Below are 17,954 nucleotides of genomic sequence, written 5' to 3'. Positions count from 1 at the left end.
GGGGATGGGGAACATTCTTCCACCCATCCAACATTTTGCTTTGCTTTCTACAACAGTGTCTTAATTATGAAAAGGTAATGTCTCTTAAAGGTCTCTATGGACACATATGTCCTACAGAGGCCATTTTGTTCAGAAAGAGCTCTTTGAATAGAAATTTAATGTTAAACATACCGGTCGCATACAATAGTGTCTTGAAGCCATGGGGCGGGAAAAGCCCTGTCCATTCTGACGCTAATCAGGTACTCAGTGATGAGGGAGCTAACATCAGCTAACAAAAGGGTTTTGATAGCCCTTTACAGTTAGGATACAAAGGAGAGTAATCTCAAGTGAAATTGTAAACACCCTTCATAGAGTAGAGTAAATATTTGCATTCTCAGACTACATCCACATATTGAGAATGACTCTTGAAGGAGTTGGGAAAAAAAAAACAGTGTCCAGATGATGAGCTCATTTATGGTAAAACATGAACATTAGCAGGCGTTTGATATGAAAACACATGCATCTGATAAAAGCCTTAGGCCTAAGGCTTTTCAACAGTGTGGACTCTCATGTGTTTTATTAAGCTGCCTGAGTGGAAAAATGCCTTCTGACAAACATCACAGCTGTAAGGTTTCTCTCCAGTGTGGACTCTCATGTGTGATGTTAAGTTGCCTGACTGGAAAAATGCCTTCTGACAAACATTACAGCTGTAAGGTTTCTCTCCAGTGTGGATTCTCATGTGTGATGTTAAGTTGCTTGAGCTTGAAAATGCCTTCTCACAAACATCACAGCTGTAAGGTTTTTCTCCAGTGTGGATTCTCATGTGTGTTATTAAGCTGCTTGACTGGGAAAATGCCGTCTCACAAACATCACAGCTGTAAGGTTTCTCTCCAGTGTGGATTCTGGTGTGACTTTTGAGAGCGCTTGCTGTAGAAAAACTGTTTCCACACTGGTCACACTCATTTAGTGTTATTCCTGTGTGGGTTGTGTAGTGATTCGAGAGCTCAGGTGATGTTCTAAAAGCCTTTTCACACTGGTCACACTTAAAAGGTTTCTCTCCAGTGTGGACTCTCATGTGTTTTTTTAAGCAGCTTGAGCTTGAAAATGCCTTCTCACAAACATCACAGCTGTAAGGTTTTTCTCCAGTGTGGACTCTCATGTGTGATGTTAAGTGACTTGAGCTTGAAAATGCCTTCTCACAAAAATCACAGCTGTAAGGTTTATCTCCAGTGTGGACTCTCATGTGTTTTATTAAGCTGCTTGAGCTTGAAAATGTCTTCTGACAAACATCACAGCTGTAAGGTGTCTCTCCAGTGTGGACTCTCATGTGTTTTATTAAGCTGCTTGAGCTTGAAAATGTCTTCTGACAAACATCACAGCTGTAAGATTTCTCTCCAGTGTGGATTCTCATGTGTGATGTTAAGCTGCTTGAGCATGAAAATGCCGTCTCACAAACATCACAACTGTAAGGTTTCTCTCCAGTGTGGATTCTCATGTGTGATGTTAAGCTGCTTGAGCATGAAAATGTCTTCTGACAAACATCACAACTGTAAGGTTTCTCTCCAGTGTGGACTCTCATGTGTGTTGTTAAGCTGCTTGACTGGGAAAATGCCGTCTCACAAACATCACAACTGTAAGGTTTTTCTCCAGTGTGGACTCTCATGTGTGATGTTAAGTGGCTTGAGCATGAAAATGCCTTCTCACAAACATCACAGCTGTAAGGTTTATCTCCAGTGTGGACTCTCATGTGTTTTATTAAGCTGCACAAGTATGAAAATGCCGTCTCACAAACATCACAGCTGTAAGGTTTTTCTCCAGTGTGGACTCTCATGTGTGATGTTAAGTTGCTTGAGCTTGAAAATGTCTTCTGACAAACATCACAGCTGTAAGGTTTCTCTCCAGTGTGGATTCTCATGTGTTTTTTTAAGTAGCTTGAGCTTGAAAATGTCTTCTCACAAACATCACAGCTGTAAGGTTTCTCTCCAGTGTGGACTTTCATGTGTGATATTAAGCTGCTTGACCGGCAAAATGCCGTCTCACAAACATCACAGTTGTAAGATTTCTCTCCAGTGTGGATACTAGTGTGTATTTTGAGAGCTCTTGCTGTAGGAAAACTGTTTCCACACTGGTCACACTCGTATGGTTTTTCTCCTGTGTGAGTTCTGTAGTGTTTCTTGAGCGCAGAAGAACAGCTGCATGTCTTTCCACACTGGTCACAGGTGAACCCCATTCTTCTGATGGACTTTTAGATCTGCCATGAACACAGAAAAAGAAGATGTTAAGTAATAATAGGGTTAAATAAATAACTTATACTTTTGTCAATTCCTTATCACCATTGAGAGTGGTGTTGTCATGGAAAAAAATAAGTCATTTTCACAAGCTTCAGTGAGTTATGAAACGAACAGAACTTTACTGTTTCTATAAGAATGTGGACAGTATAACAGGCTCTGGCTTTGGGTGAGGACCGACAGCATCAAACAAGTCTAGCCAGAGCTCTGTCATTCAAACATGTTTACATTCAACATTTAATGAATGTAACACATTGATTTAATTTAACAATTAAATGTGTTTGTGTGAATGAGGGTAAAGTGGGAGAGTCATGTTTGATCCTTTGTATTTCACATTCTGAGTACTTTTTTTTCCAGAGTTTTTTTTGGACTGTAGGCTTTGACAGGACAGTGCAGTGGGAAATGGGAATGAGACTGGGGAACGACATGCAGCAAACAGGTGAAAGCCGGACTCAAACTCATGAGGCCGCAGCCCGCCCCACACGGCAGGCGTCTCTCAATGCTCGGGGTTTGAGAGACTCGACTAAAACCAAAGCACATCGTTTTCTTCTTCAAGAGACACACACCAAAAACACTGATGAAAAATGTTGGGGAGACAAAATATATTTTAGTTATGGAACAAATTGGTCAGCAGGAGTCGCAATGCTTCTACACAACATTCCTGGGAAGGTAATTGGCTCTAAAAATGGCAGTTTGGGTCACTTGACTGGGCAACAGTTCACACCTGAGAGAACTTCATAAGAAGAAAAAAATGTGTGTTTCCGGTAACTCGACCTGGATTTCAAAATAATGAAAACCAGACCTTAAACATTTTATTGCATATTTACTGGCCGTATGTTTCGAGAATGTCAAATTGTGAGAGCAAACTCAAAAGCTGCGGGGAAAAAAACATTTGTGGGCATCGTAAGCTATGAAAATCACCACACATTTGATTAGTTTTGTTTTACCCACGGGCGCATCCATGTATGCGCCCGTGGGATTTAATCATATAACCGTTACATGAGCAAACATATTTCACAAACGTGGTGTGAGTACAGCGCCAGATCAACTCGGGGAACTTGCAGCTGTTCAGAGCAGCGACAAAAAAGTGTGGTTTGTTGCCGTGAGCAAACCAGCAAGAACTCGTCACAGAGCGGTGTTGTGTTGCCTGTGATAGCACGTGTGAACACAATGATTGGGAACATTTGTGGAATTATATATATATATATATATATAAAATAATAATAATAATAATAATAATAATAATAGAAATCCTGCGCACTGTCTTACTTGCAAATAAAAATAAAAATGTATTGGTAAAGAGACAACGTTTCGGCAACTGGGCCTTCAAAAAAATAGTGATTAATACTATTTTTGACGTATGTGTAATTCATCATGAGGTGTCACTATTTGTCTATCGTTTATCGTTTTGTGATTAAAGGTGCCATAACATGCTTTTTTTCACGTTTCGTAGTCTAGTGTAGTCTAGTGTATAATTGGTAATAATAAGGGTTGTGCAACAGCCTTAACATAATAGTTAAGAAATATCACCCAGACCTTGGACCCCCTCACCAACCCGGAAATGCAAACGGCTTGGTTTGATATTCGCCCCCAACCTTGCGAAGAGCGATCTGGCTCCCCCGCCCAACCCGTGACGTAGTCTCAGAGAGCGTGTGTGCCCCGCCCACCCGTGACGTAGCCCCACAGCTGTCTGCTCCGCGCTGCGCAGCTCCGCGCGAATGAGTGAGAATCTATCTATCTATCTATCTATCTATCTATCTATCTATCTATCTATCTATCTATCTATCTATCTATCTATAGAGATAGAGATGGATAAAAAAGTCTTATGTCCATCGCGCTCTTATTTCCTGGTTTTTCGTATCGGATAGAACTTCTCTCCGTTTATTTTCCCGGTTGCTGCATCAAGTGCCACATAAACCTTCACCATTGTTATAAGAGTAAAGAGTGCGATATCATTAATGACGTTTTGGGCCTCTTTGAGCCGTGTTTCCTCGTAAATCGAAGCAGAAAAACTCCGGAATGAGCTTGAAGGGAGACAGCAGCGCGGAGCCGGGGGGAAGGGGGCGGGAGGCGGCAGGCGGGGGGTGAGGGGGGCTAATGACGCGTGCTTGCCCTTATGACGCGGTCTTGCCCCACCGCCCGTCAGTTTGGAGATTTGTGGAAAGGAGATAGTCTGTAATATAGCTAAACACTGCGGGAATCAATCAAAAAAACACTCTGGACAAATATGAAGCACAAATAGCAATGTAAGAAGGTTAAAAGCTCTGAAAAGTCGATTTTGCATGTTATGGGACCTTTAACATCTGTGATTGGCCACTCCTATTTTTTAGGCCACTCCTATTTAAACCTCTGTCCCATCCTCAGTTACCCATTTGCCTGACGAAGGCCCAGTTGCCGAAACGTTGCCTCTTTACCAATACATTTTTATTCGCAAGTAAGACAGTGTGCGGGATTTCTTTCCCTAGTACAGTAACTTTTTTTTTTAAATGCACAAATGCAGGTTGTCGCAGTTTTTATTTTATTTTTTAACACTTTAACAGTGCACCTTTTTTGAGGTAGCTTGAATAAGAAACAATAGTGCAGAATTTGAATTAAATAAAAAAGCAGCTCAACTTAAAATCCCCAGAAGCATGTAAACAAATAAACAAAGTGTATTAAAATTGCAACAGTGTCATAAAGTAAGGCCATAATGTGCTTTTCAGAACTGCACTCTTAATACTCTTGGGCTTAAATAATAAAACGTATGTTTTTCTTGATGAAATCCATCTGTTGTCGAGTCGAGAGTAGGCCAGGGGCCAGTGTTTGAAGCGACCTACACTCATCCTCGCAGTAACCACGGTGTCTATCACGCCATGTTGGGAAAGCAAGTTCTGTACGCAAAGATGGCCAGAATGTGCGACGCAGCGCACACTCCGCACCCCCGTCTCACACATAGCTTTCTTCATATGAGTATGACAGTAATTGCACATGAATATGACAGTATTGCACATGGTTAAATCAGTATTGCACATGTTCAGGGCTAGCAGTGTTTGTTATACAGTCTGACAGCAGCAGGAAGGAAAGACCTGTGAAACCTCTCCCTCACACAGCGAGGTTGGATCAGTCTCTCTGAAGCTGCTCTCCAGAGCGGACAGTGTCCTGCAGGGGGCGACACTCATGGTCCAGCATAGATGTGAATCTAGTCAGGACCCTTGTCCAGCTTCTTCCTCTCCCTCTCTGTGATGCTGCTGCTCCAGCAGGCCACACCTACAGGAGCTGATGCCACCACAGAGTCAGAGAAGGTCTTCAGGAGTGGCCCTGTCACTCCAAAAGACCTGAGTCTCATGAGGTAGAGCCGACTCTGGCTCTTCCTGTACAGTGCGTCTGTGTTATGAGTCCAGTTCAGTTTGTGGTTCAGATGAACACCCAGGTCCTTGTATGAGTCACTCTCTCAATGTCCCGTCCCTGGATGTTCACTGGTGAGGGGGCAGTGGGGTGGCCTCTGTGGAAGTCCACCACCATCTCCTTGGTCTTCCCCGCGTTGATGAGGAGGTGGTTCCGCTGACACCAGCATTAAATCTAGTTCCACTCCCGTCATTCAAACATACAAGACCCTTCATATCCATTAAATCCTCTATCACCAACCCATTCTCATCATTATGCCCACAACGTACTATGAGCATTAAAATCACCACAACATGTAGATTTGCCCTCAAGATGAACCATAAAATCCTGCAGACCCTCCAGTGTTAAACGCTTAAGATGAGATAAGAAATTCCTTTTTTGTCCACACATGGGGAAATTTTGTTGTTGCAACGCAGGTAGATTCAGAGGAAAAGGATAGATAACTTATAGGAAGTTTAAAAAGCACTCTTAATAGAAGAACTCTCCCCCACACTTCTATCACAATGAATTATAATTCTTTCCCTTTACTTAAAACTCTATACTGATCCCATTCCTGATAAATATTGCACATCCTCCACCATTTCCTCCTTGCCTATCCCTTCGAACGCACTCGTACCCTCTAATAACAAAATCTAATGTTGGCTTTAGCCAGGTTTCTTGAACACAAATGACATCCGGTTTCACCTTACTATCTTGTACATATCCTTTAAATTCCTGTCCATTTGCAATGAGACTCCTGGCATTCCACTGCAGTATAATCAGGTCTTCTCACTTGTTTCTCCTCCTGCCTTACTGTTCCCCTCTAACCTTTTGTTCATTAGCTCCCAAGAGATACCTTTAGCACCCAAGAATTTCTCCGCCCCCTCTACTATCATCTTAGCTTTGTCTGGTTTACGTTTGACTTGTTCAGAGCAATTTATCACATAAGACAAAAATACTACCAAGTCATCAACAGCAAGTACTATACTTGTTCCTCCTCTTTTTGGAACAACACTGGTGTCAGCAGTGTTTCCTCGTTTCTGTATTTGGACCTTCGTTGCAGCTTCTGCATACGAGATGTTATTCAACATTTTTACCTTTTCAATTTGTACAGCTTTCTTTCTTACCTCACATCCACCAAACGTCGCAGTGTGCTGTCCCCCACAATTACAGCACTTAATCTGAGCATTTTCCTCACATTCTTCAATCTCATGTTCACCTCCACATTTTAAACATTTCTGCTTCCCTCTATACACCGCTGCTATGTGGCCATAAAGCTGACACTTGTAGCACCGGAGTGGAGGAGGGACATATTCTCTTACCAGGAAACTCAAACAGCCGACCTTCACTCTCTCAGGAAGCACATCTTTAAATTCCAATAAAACCGACATGCTCTGAATTCTTTGGCCATCACTCCATCTCATCAATCTCTTAACAGAATCCACCCCTGCACCCAAACTGTTTTTAAACTTATCCAGATCTTCATCCAGGGGGATTCCTGTGACTACTCCACGTGCTCCTTTCCTTTCTCCAACAACCTTAAACTCACTTACAGCCATCTTTCCAATGCTACTAATCTGCATTGCTGAGTTTTTCTGAGCCTCCGAATCACACACAATCAGTAGATTACCATCTCTCAACACTGGCAAATGCTACATCCCCCAATATCTTCTTTATCTCCCTTGACAGCGCCAAGATTCCAATTTTTCCTAACTCACTCTCAGTTTTAAATTGAAGGATTACTTTAGGATTATTCTGCTCTCTCACTACTCTTTTCCGACCCTCCGATCTCCCTTCATCTGGACTGGGCAGAAGAATGAAGCGATACATGAGCATAAGTAACAAACATAGTAGCATAATCAATATACTTCATTCCCCCTGTTGATATCTGAAGGAGATCACAATCAGAACCCATATATAATCAAATAATTCACATAGAATCACTGGTGAGAAAACCGTGCATCAATATAAACATGTCTACTACAGAACTGCAAAACTTTCCCATTGTTCGGCTCACCAGACAACTCTGAAAAATAAAGCACAGCGCAGCACACTAGACAAAGGGAAAGGTTAGAGTAGATAACATTCCTCTTCCTCCGGGAGGACAGCATCTTCCTTTGGCACCAACATATCAACATATACTGACCTCCTCCTGCCTGAGCCACAAAGCCGTCGATCGTTCGTTCCACCAGGTGGGTAAGACACCATGAGGGTCTTGATACAGGGTATGCAGCCATAGCCACACAAGACCAGGATGGCCAGGAAAACGGCGAGGGAGAGTATCACAGACGACATTAACCCTTTCCATTTACCAAAATAATTCATCCATGAATCCCACATGGATGTGTCTACCCCCGAATGCTTTTTCATCTTTTTATTTAGTGTGCGTAATCCGTCAACAACCTGGGTCAAACGGCCCCCTTCGCGTGTGTTATTCGGTATAAAAGTACAACATTGCACCTCCCGTATCATGGCGCAAATCCCGCCTTTCTCTGCCAAGAGCATGTCCAAGGCTATACGATTCTGGAAGGCCATCAGAGAGGTAGCGGCTAGCTGCTCGTGTACAGCAGTGAACCCTTCCTGGGAAAAATTACCCAGTTTCTGAATATTATAATGGATGTAATTCATTCTATCAACGTTTTTATTTATAGTACACCACGGGCAAAAGAATGATTCAAATCCTGCGGCCACTTGATTACTGATTTTATACTCGTCTGGTACACCCCGTGGGACTCCTATGGCATCGACGTAGGTTGGGTCAGCTTCACTCAGCCAGGGAGTGGATTTCCCTACCGATCTCATGGGACGCAGTGGGTTCTCTGCCATCCGGACAGGAGAATCAGCCCACTGCAAAATGTCGTTAGCTGTCATGGGAAACACGACTGCCTGCACAATGAGAGATACTAGGGCACAAGGACCTTCATTCTTGCCGTCTAATGCATGGTGAAGCACTTTGCCTCCGCACCACCAATAGAGATCTGCGCGCGTCAGTAGAACGATATCTCTATGTAAGCTATACATTAGCGCGCAGGTCCCTTCCGGGACGTGGCCAAATTTATTTCCACCTCCGGATTTATTAATACTTCCCCTGCCCAGTAAACTCCTAACCGTGGTACAGAGGCTGAGCAGGCATAGTACTCGTTGCAACACGATTTTATTTGGTTACATGAAGCGGAATGCAGGACATACGGATCAGCGGTGGCAGACACGCGCGCGACGAAAAAACATCGAAAAACAGACCCAAAAACAACAAGACACTTCCGGCTACCCACAATGCCACCCTCTCTCTTCAAGGGGCCAGCCAGGCAGGTAACAATGTATTTCCGGCAGACTACGCACCACACAGAGCACTGCTGCCTCTCACTGGTGATAGTCCGTTATGACGCTCTGTACACCTGCTGATGCAAAGAGGGGACAAGCAAAGTCTTCACTGACACAGATTTAAACCCCAGATCAAAGAAGTGGGACAAAAGTGATCTCCTCTGAACTGCAAACCTGTTACACTCCATTAAAACATGGGGGACAGTTTCTTCTTTTCCACAGGTTTCACATTGGCCATTATGATGTTTTCCAGTCAAGAAGAGGTCCGATGCTAAGCCCCAGTCACAGTCTCGTTATCAGGACAGGTAGTTTATGAATATTCACCTTCAAAAAACAATGAATTCTTTCAATAGATTCTATAGTCTTTTATAGTAGGTTTAATTTCTAGGTATCAAGCACACCTTGTACTTTTTTCAATTCAACCCTAATTAGATAATAATAATAAAATGTAATAGCTTCTAAATCAGGTAAACTAGAAAGTCAAATCTAAGTTTTTTTTTTAGTACTTTTTGTCTCCAGGTATCATACACACTTTTTACTTTTTCAAATTAACCCTTTATAGGTTTTTAATGAATATTCATCTTTAAAAATCTAGGAAGGCGGCAACCCCCGAATCTGGTGGTGGACGCCGGAAGTACGGGATGGCGTAAGGGATAAGGTTTCTTCTGCTTATGGGACTCCTAAGGCCGTTGACAGGTATCGGCAGGCCAAGCACACCGCTTGTGTCACAGAGGCAAAAACCCGGGGCGCTCCCAGGGAAATTCACTGTCACTGTTGTTTGGTCACAGTCTCAATAATCGTGATCAATCATTAAATCGTGATATTTAATCAAAACGGTAAAATTTGACATCCCTGCTCTAAAACAAATAATTGTTTGAATAATCGTGATTACAGTTATGGTTTTAATAACTGTGATTGTCATATTTTTTTCATTAATTGAGCCTTAACGTTACTTTTCACTTGCAGATTTAATAGTGAGACGAACAAAAATCACACCTTTAGCAAAATGGAGAAAGAAATGTGACTATTTTTTGTGTTAAAAGTCAGTCTGCTTTTAATAAGACAAACTCAACTCAAACTGAAATCGTCAGTGTTGAAAGAAAAGCGTTCAATCATCTGTCACGTGGCCCGGCTCGGAAAGTGTTATAATAATGGGCTCTGGCAACATCCAGACAGTTTTCTTCCTTATACGCTGCAAAACGGAAGCGCTGGGCTGAACGTCTGCTCAGGCGCGTTACATGAGAGACACGCAACTTTGTAACACACAATCAAGACGCCAAACCGTTCTATTCAAACAGGCCTGCGAGACTCATCGACACCACATTCAACAGTCCCTAGTTCAAAGGGCACGTTACAGGTTTTTATTTGGTGTGTCTGTATCTGTTGTACATATGAACCCTAGTTTTACACCGATCGAGCGGCTATATGCAAGGAAAAGTACAAACAAATCTATAGTAAATGACAGGAAGTGACATCACATTAGGGTCCAGCCAGAGTAGATGTATAATTTACACAAAACAACTGTTTTTCACCCTATAAATGTTAATTCAACAAAATAAAGGAGCGCTCATATATTTCTATTTGTCGAATCAAAAAGTGGTTGCTGGGTAATTCACTAGTGTGACGTCATAAATTACAAACAGGAAGTAAAACTATAAACCTAAACCTCTACGGCCAAAACCGTGCAGTAGACACGATTAAAGCGGGCAAAACTATTTAGTATCTTTATGATAAGACTAAGGCAAAAATAGTGACAAAAATCTTTATCTAATTCCTGATAACGATAATCAGACAATATTATTTCAATACAACAGAAATGTGTTTAAATGTGTTAGTTGAGGTTTGAACTTTTTACCATCAACAATAAACTTAATATTCAAATTCAGCCCAACTTAAAAACAACATTGATTTTATATATTTTGCTAACAGAACATGTATTTAACCCAAAGTGGAACGACAACACCACAAGATCACAGGAGTTCACACTATTGCAAATATTTTTTTTTATTTTTATAGAAAACGACCAGTGTATTTACATGAAAAACGACAGAATGAACCCATAATTCACTCCCAAATCTCACAGTATCTCACTTGTTTATTCTTTTCTGTTGTTGTGAATATTAATCCTTCAAAAGAACCCAAAATGAATTTGACAAAGACACCATTGATCGATTGTTCGACTAAAGGTCTACAGCACAACTCAACAGGACACATTTTGACTTTTTTTTTAATACGCTCTGATTTTGAATACAGCCCAAAATGGGTTTGAATATTGAGCAAATGGTTCATGGTTTTGAACCGTCATCATATTTGCAGTGGTTTTCAAAGCAAAGAGTTCAGTTGGATTTAACCAATTATTCAAAATATTACCTCATGACCATAGGTGAGGGAATGTAGATTGACCGGTAAATTGAGAGCTTTGCCTTTCGACTCAGCTCCTTCTTCACCACAACAGACCGCTGCACCGATCCAACTGTCAATCTAACGTTCCCTCTTCCCTCACTCGTGAACAAGACCCCGAGATACTTGAACTCCTCCACTTGGGGCAAGGACTCCCCACCCACCTGGAAAGGGCAAGACACCTTTTTCCGGTTGAGAACCATGGCCTCGGATTTGGAGGTGCTGATTCTCATCCCAGACGCTTCACACTCGGCTCAAACCGTCCCAGTGCATGTTGCAGGTCCGGGTTTGATGGAGCCATCAGGACAACATCGTCTGCAAACAGCAGAGATTAAATCCTGTGGTCCTCAAACCGAACACCCTCCGACCCCTGACCACAGCCTCCGACCCCTGACTGCGCCTAGAAATTCTGTCCATAAAAACAAAAAACAGAACCTGTGACAAAGGGATGCCCTGGCATCCAACACGCACTGGGAACAGGTCTGACTTACTCCAATGTAAGATAAGATAAGATAAGATATTCCTTTATTGTCCCACATGGGGAAATTTCATTGGTGCAACGCAGGTAGATACAGAGGTAGATACAGAAGAACAGATCACTTATAGGAAGTCTGAAAAACACTTTCAGTAGAAGATCTCCTATAAATAAATAAAAACTCCCATAGACAAATAAATAAATAAATAAATACCATTGCATGTGATCCCGACAGTAATTGCACATGAATATGTGTCACGACAGCACATAGATTGCACATGAATTTCACAGTAATTGCACATACGACAGAATTGCACATCAGTATTAGGTTAGGTCAGTATTGCGACGGGATAACGTGACGATCTCCGGGTAAGACGACTGTTCTCCGCAGTTTCATGAGTTCCTCCTTTGTGGAAACGCGGTACGGCGCCGGCCCCGAGCCGGGGGGCGGGGCCGGAGCCGGGGGGCGGGGCCGGAGCCGGGGGACTCAGAGCCAAGACACATCGCCACGACACGACGAAAACACTCAATCCAGCCGAATAAAGTCAAAACAAGTTAATTTAACACAGCTCCTGCTCCAGTCATACAGGGACCGGACAGCCCTGAGCAAAGGGCCCCGGACCCCGTAGCCCCAGAGCACCCCCCAAAGGACACCCCGAGGGACACGGTTGAAAGCCTTCTCCAGATCCACAAAGCACATGTGGACTGGTTGGTCAAACTCCCATAAACCCTCGAGCACCCGATGGAGGGTATAGAGCTGGTCCAGTGTTCCACGACCGGGACAAAAACCACTCTGCTCCTCCTGAATCTGAGGTTCTGTGATCCCTTTGTAGTTGGAACACACCCTCCGGTCCCCTTTCTTGAACGGAGGGATGACCACTCCAGTCTGCCAGTCCAGAGACACTTAGATGTGTCAGCCAAGACAGTCCTACAACATCCAGAAAAATTTTAGGTACTCAGGGCAGATCTCATCCACCCCAGGAGCCCTGCCACCAAGGAGTCTGCCAACAACCTCAATGACTTCAGCTTGGGCGATGGACGAGTCAGCCTCAGAGTCTTCAGTCTGCTTCCTCTTCGGAATATGTGGTAGTGGGATTACGGAGGTTCTCAATGTATTCCTTCCACCGTCCCGACAACATCCCCAGTCGAGGTCAGCAGGTCTCCACCCGCACCATAAACGGTGTTGGTGAAGCACTGCTTCCCACTTCTGAGGCGACGGACGGTTTTCCAGAATTTCTTTGGGGGCAACCAGTAGTCCTCCTCCATGATCTCCCCAAACTCTTCTCAGCGACAGCACAAGCTGCGGCTCGTCTGGTCAGCCGATACCTGTCAAAGGCCTCAGGAGTCCTACAAGCCAAAGAGGCCTGATAGGCCTACTTCTTCAGCCTGACAACATCCCTTCCGGTGTCCACCACCGGGTTCGGGCGTTGCCGTACCTGCAGGCACCTGAGACCTTGCGACCACAGCTCTGAGCAGCCGCATCGACGATGGAGGTCACGAAAATGGTCCGCTCTGACTGAATGTCCCCAGCCTCCCCCAAGAAATGGGAGAAGCTGTTCCGAAGGTGTGAGTTGAAGACCCTACTGACAGAGGGCTCCGCAAGACGTTCTCAACAGACCCTCACAATGCGCTTTTGTCTGCACAGCTTCCTCCTCCGCCAGCGGATCCAACTCACCACCAGGTGGTGATCAGTTGACAGCTCTGCTCCTCTCTTCACCCGAGTGTCCAAGACACGTGGCCGGAGGTCAGATGACACGACAACGAAACCGATAATTGATCTCCAGCCTAGGGTGTCCTCATACTTCCCAAATTATTTACCATCCCAGGGGGGAGATAACACATTAAAAAATGGGAGATTGCCCCCTATGCGGGAGATTTCAAATTTTATCAGAATTAACCGAAAATAACACTAATGAGGCGAGCCACATGACTCATCGGATGCATATTCGTCCCACTTTACGCTTCATAGTATATTTCTATATTAAACAAACCATGTATTGTAGAACCGGTATTTATTTTCATCAGTCGATTTATCCTTATTGGCGCCGCTATCTTTGTTAACGCTCATGTCGTTCACTATCATGGTGTAGATTTCGGATTAAATTTGACCTGCGTTGAATTCTGGGATGGAAACGCTCAGCAGCGTAATCACAACAAACATGGCGGCGCCCGTGTCCCCCGTATGCTCCCCCCGCTCGCCTTTGCTACCAAAGTAAAGGCTAGTAGAAAAGGTTGATTTTTATTTTTTTAAATAAATATCTCCAAGAGAGTTGGGAAGTATGCGTCCTGGTGCCACGTGCACTGATGGACACCCTTGTGCTTGAACATGGTGTTTGTTATGGACAATATTCTCTGGGACTAGGATTTTAGGAAGTTATTGTTCAGATTTAAATTTAAAAAGGGCAAAATCTGAAGCTTGTTCAGCAAAACATTAATACCTACCGAGTCGCGTTTTCTGAAAAACTTTATCCATTGACTGACAACTATAACTCTAAAAAAAAAAGATCAATAAAAAGTCTATAAACCGGAATGATTTTGTGTAGTTTAATAAACAAAAATATCAAAGCAAGTAATTACACATTAATTACACCAGCTATGTCTGGGATCAACGTGAAAAGTAAGTTTTGATTAATTCTAAAATAATCTGGATGAAACCTCACTTTAATGCCACTCTGCAAGTTTCAGCCACTCTCAGGTCTCATGTGTCCAAGAGAAGGCCCAGATGTGGATCAAGGCCTCCTCAGAGATCTTTGGGTCCTTAGAGCCGTCTGTGGCGCTGGTCTTTGCTCAGAGTTTAGCGTTCGAAGATTTGACATTCTGAGCACAGTGCTGAGACGTGGGAGACAATGGAAGCCCCTCCCACACATCATTAGCAAGTACATTAAATATGACATAAACACATTTCTAACACAGTTCTTAAGGCAAACTAAACTAAAGCATGATTTATTTACAAGCTTAGATCACACAGTAAACGTTAAGTCAGTTTAAATGTGAAATACAGTCATTAAGGACTTCATCCTGAGAAAGTTTCCAACCAGCAGAACAAGAGGATTTGTTACAGTGGACGATTCCACTTCTCCACAGGGGTCAGGTCCTTGGACCCATTTGGTGTCCTCTGTGTTCTTCATCAGAGGTGTTGACCCAAAGGGGGGGAGGGGGGTGTGGTGAAGACAGTGTTGTTGGTCCATGGGGGATGGGGAACATTCTTCCACCCATCCAACACTTTGCTTTGCTTTCTACAACAGTGTCTTAATTATGAAAAGGTAATGTCTCTTAAAGGTCTCTATGGACACATATGTCCTACAGAGGCCATTTTGTTCAGAAAGAGCTCTTTGAATAGAAATTTAACGTTAAACATACCGGTCGCATACAATAGTGTCTTGAAGCCATGGGGCGGGAAAAGCCCTGTCCATTCTGACGCTAATCAGGTACTCAGTGATGAGGGAGCTAACATCAGCTAACATAAGGGTTTTGATAGCCCTTTACAGTTAGGATACAAAGGAGAGTAATCTCAAGTGAAATTGTAAACACCCTTCATAGAGTAGAATAAATATTTGCATTCTCAGACTACATCCACATATTGAGAATGACTCAATGAAGGAGTTGGGAAAAAAAAAAAACAGTGTCCAGATGATGAGCTCATTTATGGTAAAACATGAACATTAGCAGGCGTTTGATATGAAAACACATGCATCTGATAAAAGCCTTAGGCCTAAGGCTTTTCAACAGTGTGGACTCTCATGTGTTTTATTAAGCTGCCTGAGTGGAAAATGCCTTCTGACAAACATCACAGCTGTAAGGTTTTTCTCCAGTGTGGACTCTCATGTGTTTTATTAAGCTGCTCAAGATTGAAAATGTCTTCTGACAAACATCACAGCTGTAAGGTTTATCTCCAGTGTGGACTCTCATGTGTGATGTTAAGTGGCTTGACTGGGAAAATGCCGTCTCACAAACATCACAGCTGTAAGGTTTTTCTCCAGTGTGGATTCTCATGTGTGTTATTAAGCTGCTTGACTGGGAAAATGCCGTCTCACAAACATCACAGCTGTAAGGTTTCTCTCCAGTGTGGATTCTGGTGTGACTTTTGAGAGCGCTTGCTGTAGAAAAACTGTTTCCACACTGGTCACACTCATTTAGTGTTATTCCTGTGTGGGTTGTGTAGTGATTCGAGAGCTCAGGTGATGTTCTAAAAGCCTTTTCACACTGGTCACACTTAAAAGGTTTCTCTCCAGTGTGGACTCTCATGTGTTTTTTTAAGTAGCTTGAGCTTGAAAATGTCTTCTCACAAACATCACAGCTGTAAGGTTTCTCTCCAGTGTGGATACTAGTGTGTATTTTGAGAGCTCTTGCTGTAGGAAAAATGTTTCCACACTGGTCACACTCGTATGGTTTTTCTCCTGTGTGAGTTCTGTAGTGTTTCTTGAGCGCAGAAGAACAGCTCCATGTCTTTCCACACTGGTCACAGGTGAACCCCATTCTTCTGATGGACTTTTAGATCTGCCATGAACACAGAAAAAGAAGATGTTAAGTAATAATAGGGTTAAATAAATAACTTATACTTTTGTCAATTCCTTATCACCATTGAGAGTGGTGTTGTCATGGAAAAAATAAGTCATTTTCACAAGCTTCAGTGAGTTATGAAACGAACAGAACTTTACTGTTTCTATAAGAATGTGGACAGTATAACAGGCTCTGGCTTTGGGTGAGGACCGACAGCATCAAACAAGTCTAGCCAGAGCTCTGTCATTCAAACATGTTTACATTCAACATTTAATGAATGTAACACATTGATTTAATTTAACAATTAAATGTGTTTGTGTGAATGAGGGTAAAGTGGGAGAGTCATGTTTGATCCTTTGTATTTCACATTCTGAGTACTTTTTTTTGGACTGTAGGCTTTGACAGGACAGTGCAGTGGGAAATGGGAATGAGACTGGGGAACGACATGCAGCAAACAGGTGAAAGCCGGACTCAAACTCATGAGGCCGCAGCCCGCCCCACACGGCAGGCGTCTCTCAATGCTCGGGGTTTGAGAGACTCGACTAAAACCAAAGCACATCGTTTTCTTCTTCAAGAGACACACACCAAAAACACTGATGAAAAATGTTGGGGAGACAAAACATATTTTAGTTATGGAACAAATTGGTCAGCAGGAGTCGCAATGCTTCTACACAACATTCCTGGGAAGGTAATTGGCTCTAAAAATGGCAGTTTGGGTCACTTGACTGGGCAACAGTTCACACCTGAGAGAACTTCATAAGAAGAAAAAAATGTGTGTTTCCGGTAACTCGACCTGGATTTCAAAATAATGAAAACCAGACCTTAAACATTTTATTGCATATTTACTGGCCGTATGTTTCGAGAATGTCAAATTGTGAGAGCAAACTCAAAAGCTGCGGGGGAAAAAAACATTTGTGGGCATCGTAAGCTATGAAAATCACCACACATTTGATTAGTTTTGTTTTACCCACGGGCGCATCCATGTATGCGCCCGTGGGATTTAATCATATAACCGTTACATGAGCAAACATATTTCACAAACGTGGTGTGAGTACAGCGCCAGATCAACTCGGGGAACTTGCAGCTGTTCAGAGCAGCGACAAAAAAGTGTGGTTTGTTGCCGTGAGCAAACCAGCAAGAACTCGTCACAGAGCGGTGTTGTGTTGCCTGTGATAGCACGTGTGAACACAATGATTGGGAACATTTGTGGAATTATATATATATATATATATATATATAAAATAATAATAATAATAGAAATCCTGCGCACTGTCTTACTTGCAAATAAAAATAAAAATGTATTGGTAAAGAGACAACGTTTCGGCAACTGGGCCTTCAAAAAAATAGTGATTAATACTATTTTTGACGTATGTGTAATTCATCATGAGGTGTCACTATTTGTCTATCGTTTATCGTTTTGTGATTAAAGGTGCCATAACATGCTTTTTTTCACGTTTCGTAGTCTAGTGTATAATTGGTAATAATAAGGGTTGTGCAACAGCCTTAACATAATAGTTAAGAAATATCACCCAGACCTTGGACCCCCTCACCAACCCGGAAATGCAAACGGCTTGGTTTGATATTCGCCCCCAACCTTGCGAAGAGCGATCTGGCTCCCCCGCCCAACC

The 17,954-nt window shown here is 42.9% G+C and overlaps 1 protein-coding gene across 1 annotated transcript; it reads right to left on the bottom strand.

Annotated features, from left to right (window-relative positions):
- Positions 1-520: 520 nt before the first annotated feature.
- Positions 521-16,364, bottom strand: LOC140355865 (uncharacterized). Its single transcript, XM_072440505.1, has 7 exons — positions 16,044-16,364; positions 15,586-15,959; positions 12,671-12,712; positions 8,322-8,516; positions 8,091-8,210; positions 6,953-7,231; positions 521-2,224 (listed from the first exon to the last, which is right to left on the bottom strand). Exons 1-7 carry the CDS (start codon positions 16,300-16,302, stop codon positions 521-523), a joined length of 2,973 nt encoding a protein of 990 aa, XP_072296606.1. The 5' UTR covers positions 16,303-16,364.
- Between the last annotated feature and the right edge of the window lie 1,590 nt (positions 16,365-17,954).

Source organism: Eucyclogobius newberryi, unplaced genomic scaffold, assembly GCF_026437365.1.
Source record: "Eucyclogobius newberryi isolate DKJ021-1_F unplaced genomic scaffold, fEucNew1.0.hap1 SCAF_12, whole genome shotgun sequence".
Taxonomy (NCBI): Eukaryota; Metazoa; Chordata; class Actinopteri; order Gobiiformes; family Gobiidae; genus Eucyclogobius; species Eucyclogobius newberryi.
The sequence above is the reverse complement of the archived record's forward strand: the minus strand, read 5'-3'. Positions and strand labels throughout refer to the sequence as shown.

What these genes read in the sequence shown, in the direction of transcription:
- LOC140355865 (XM_072440505.1), bottom strand. Translation starts at nt 16,302, where the DNA reads ATGGGGTTCACCTGTGACCAGTGTGGAAAGACATGGAGCTGTTCTTCT. An exon ending in AGAAGGCATTTTCCACTCAG is followed by an intron (nt 12,713 to 15,585) that starts GCAGCTTAATAA and finishes CTGGACTGGCAG; the next exon opens with ACTGGAGTGGTCATCCCTCC. An exon ending in TTTGCGCCATGATACGGGAG is followed by an intron (nt 7,232 to 8,090) that starts GTGCAATGTTGT and finishes TGTGATTCGGAG; the next exon opens with GCTCAGAAAAACTCAGCAAT.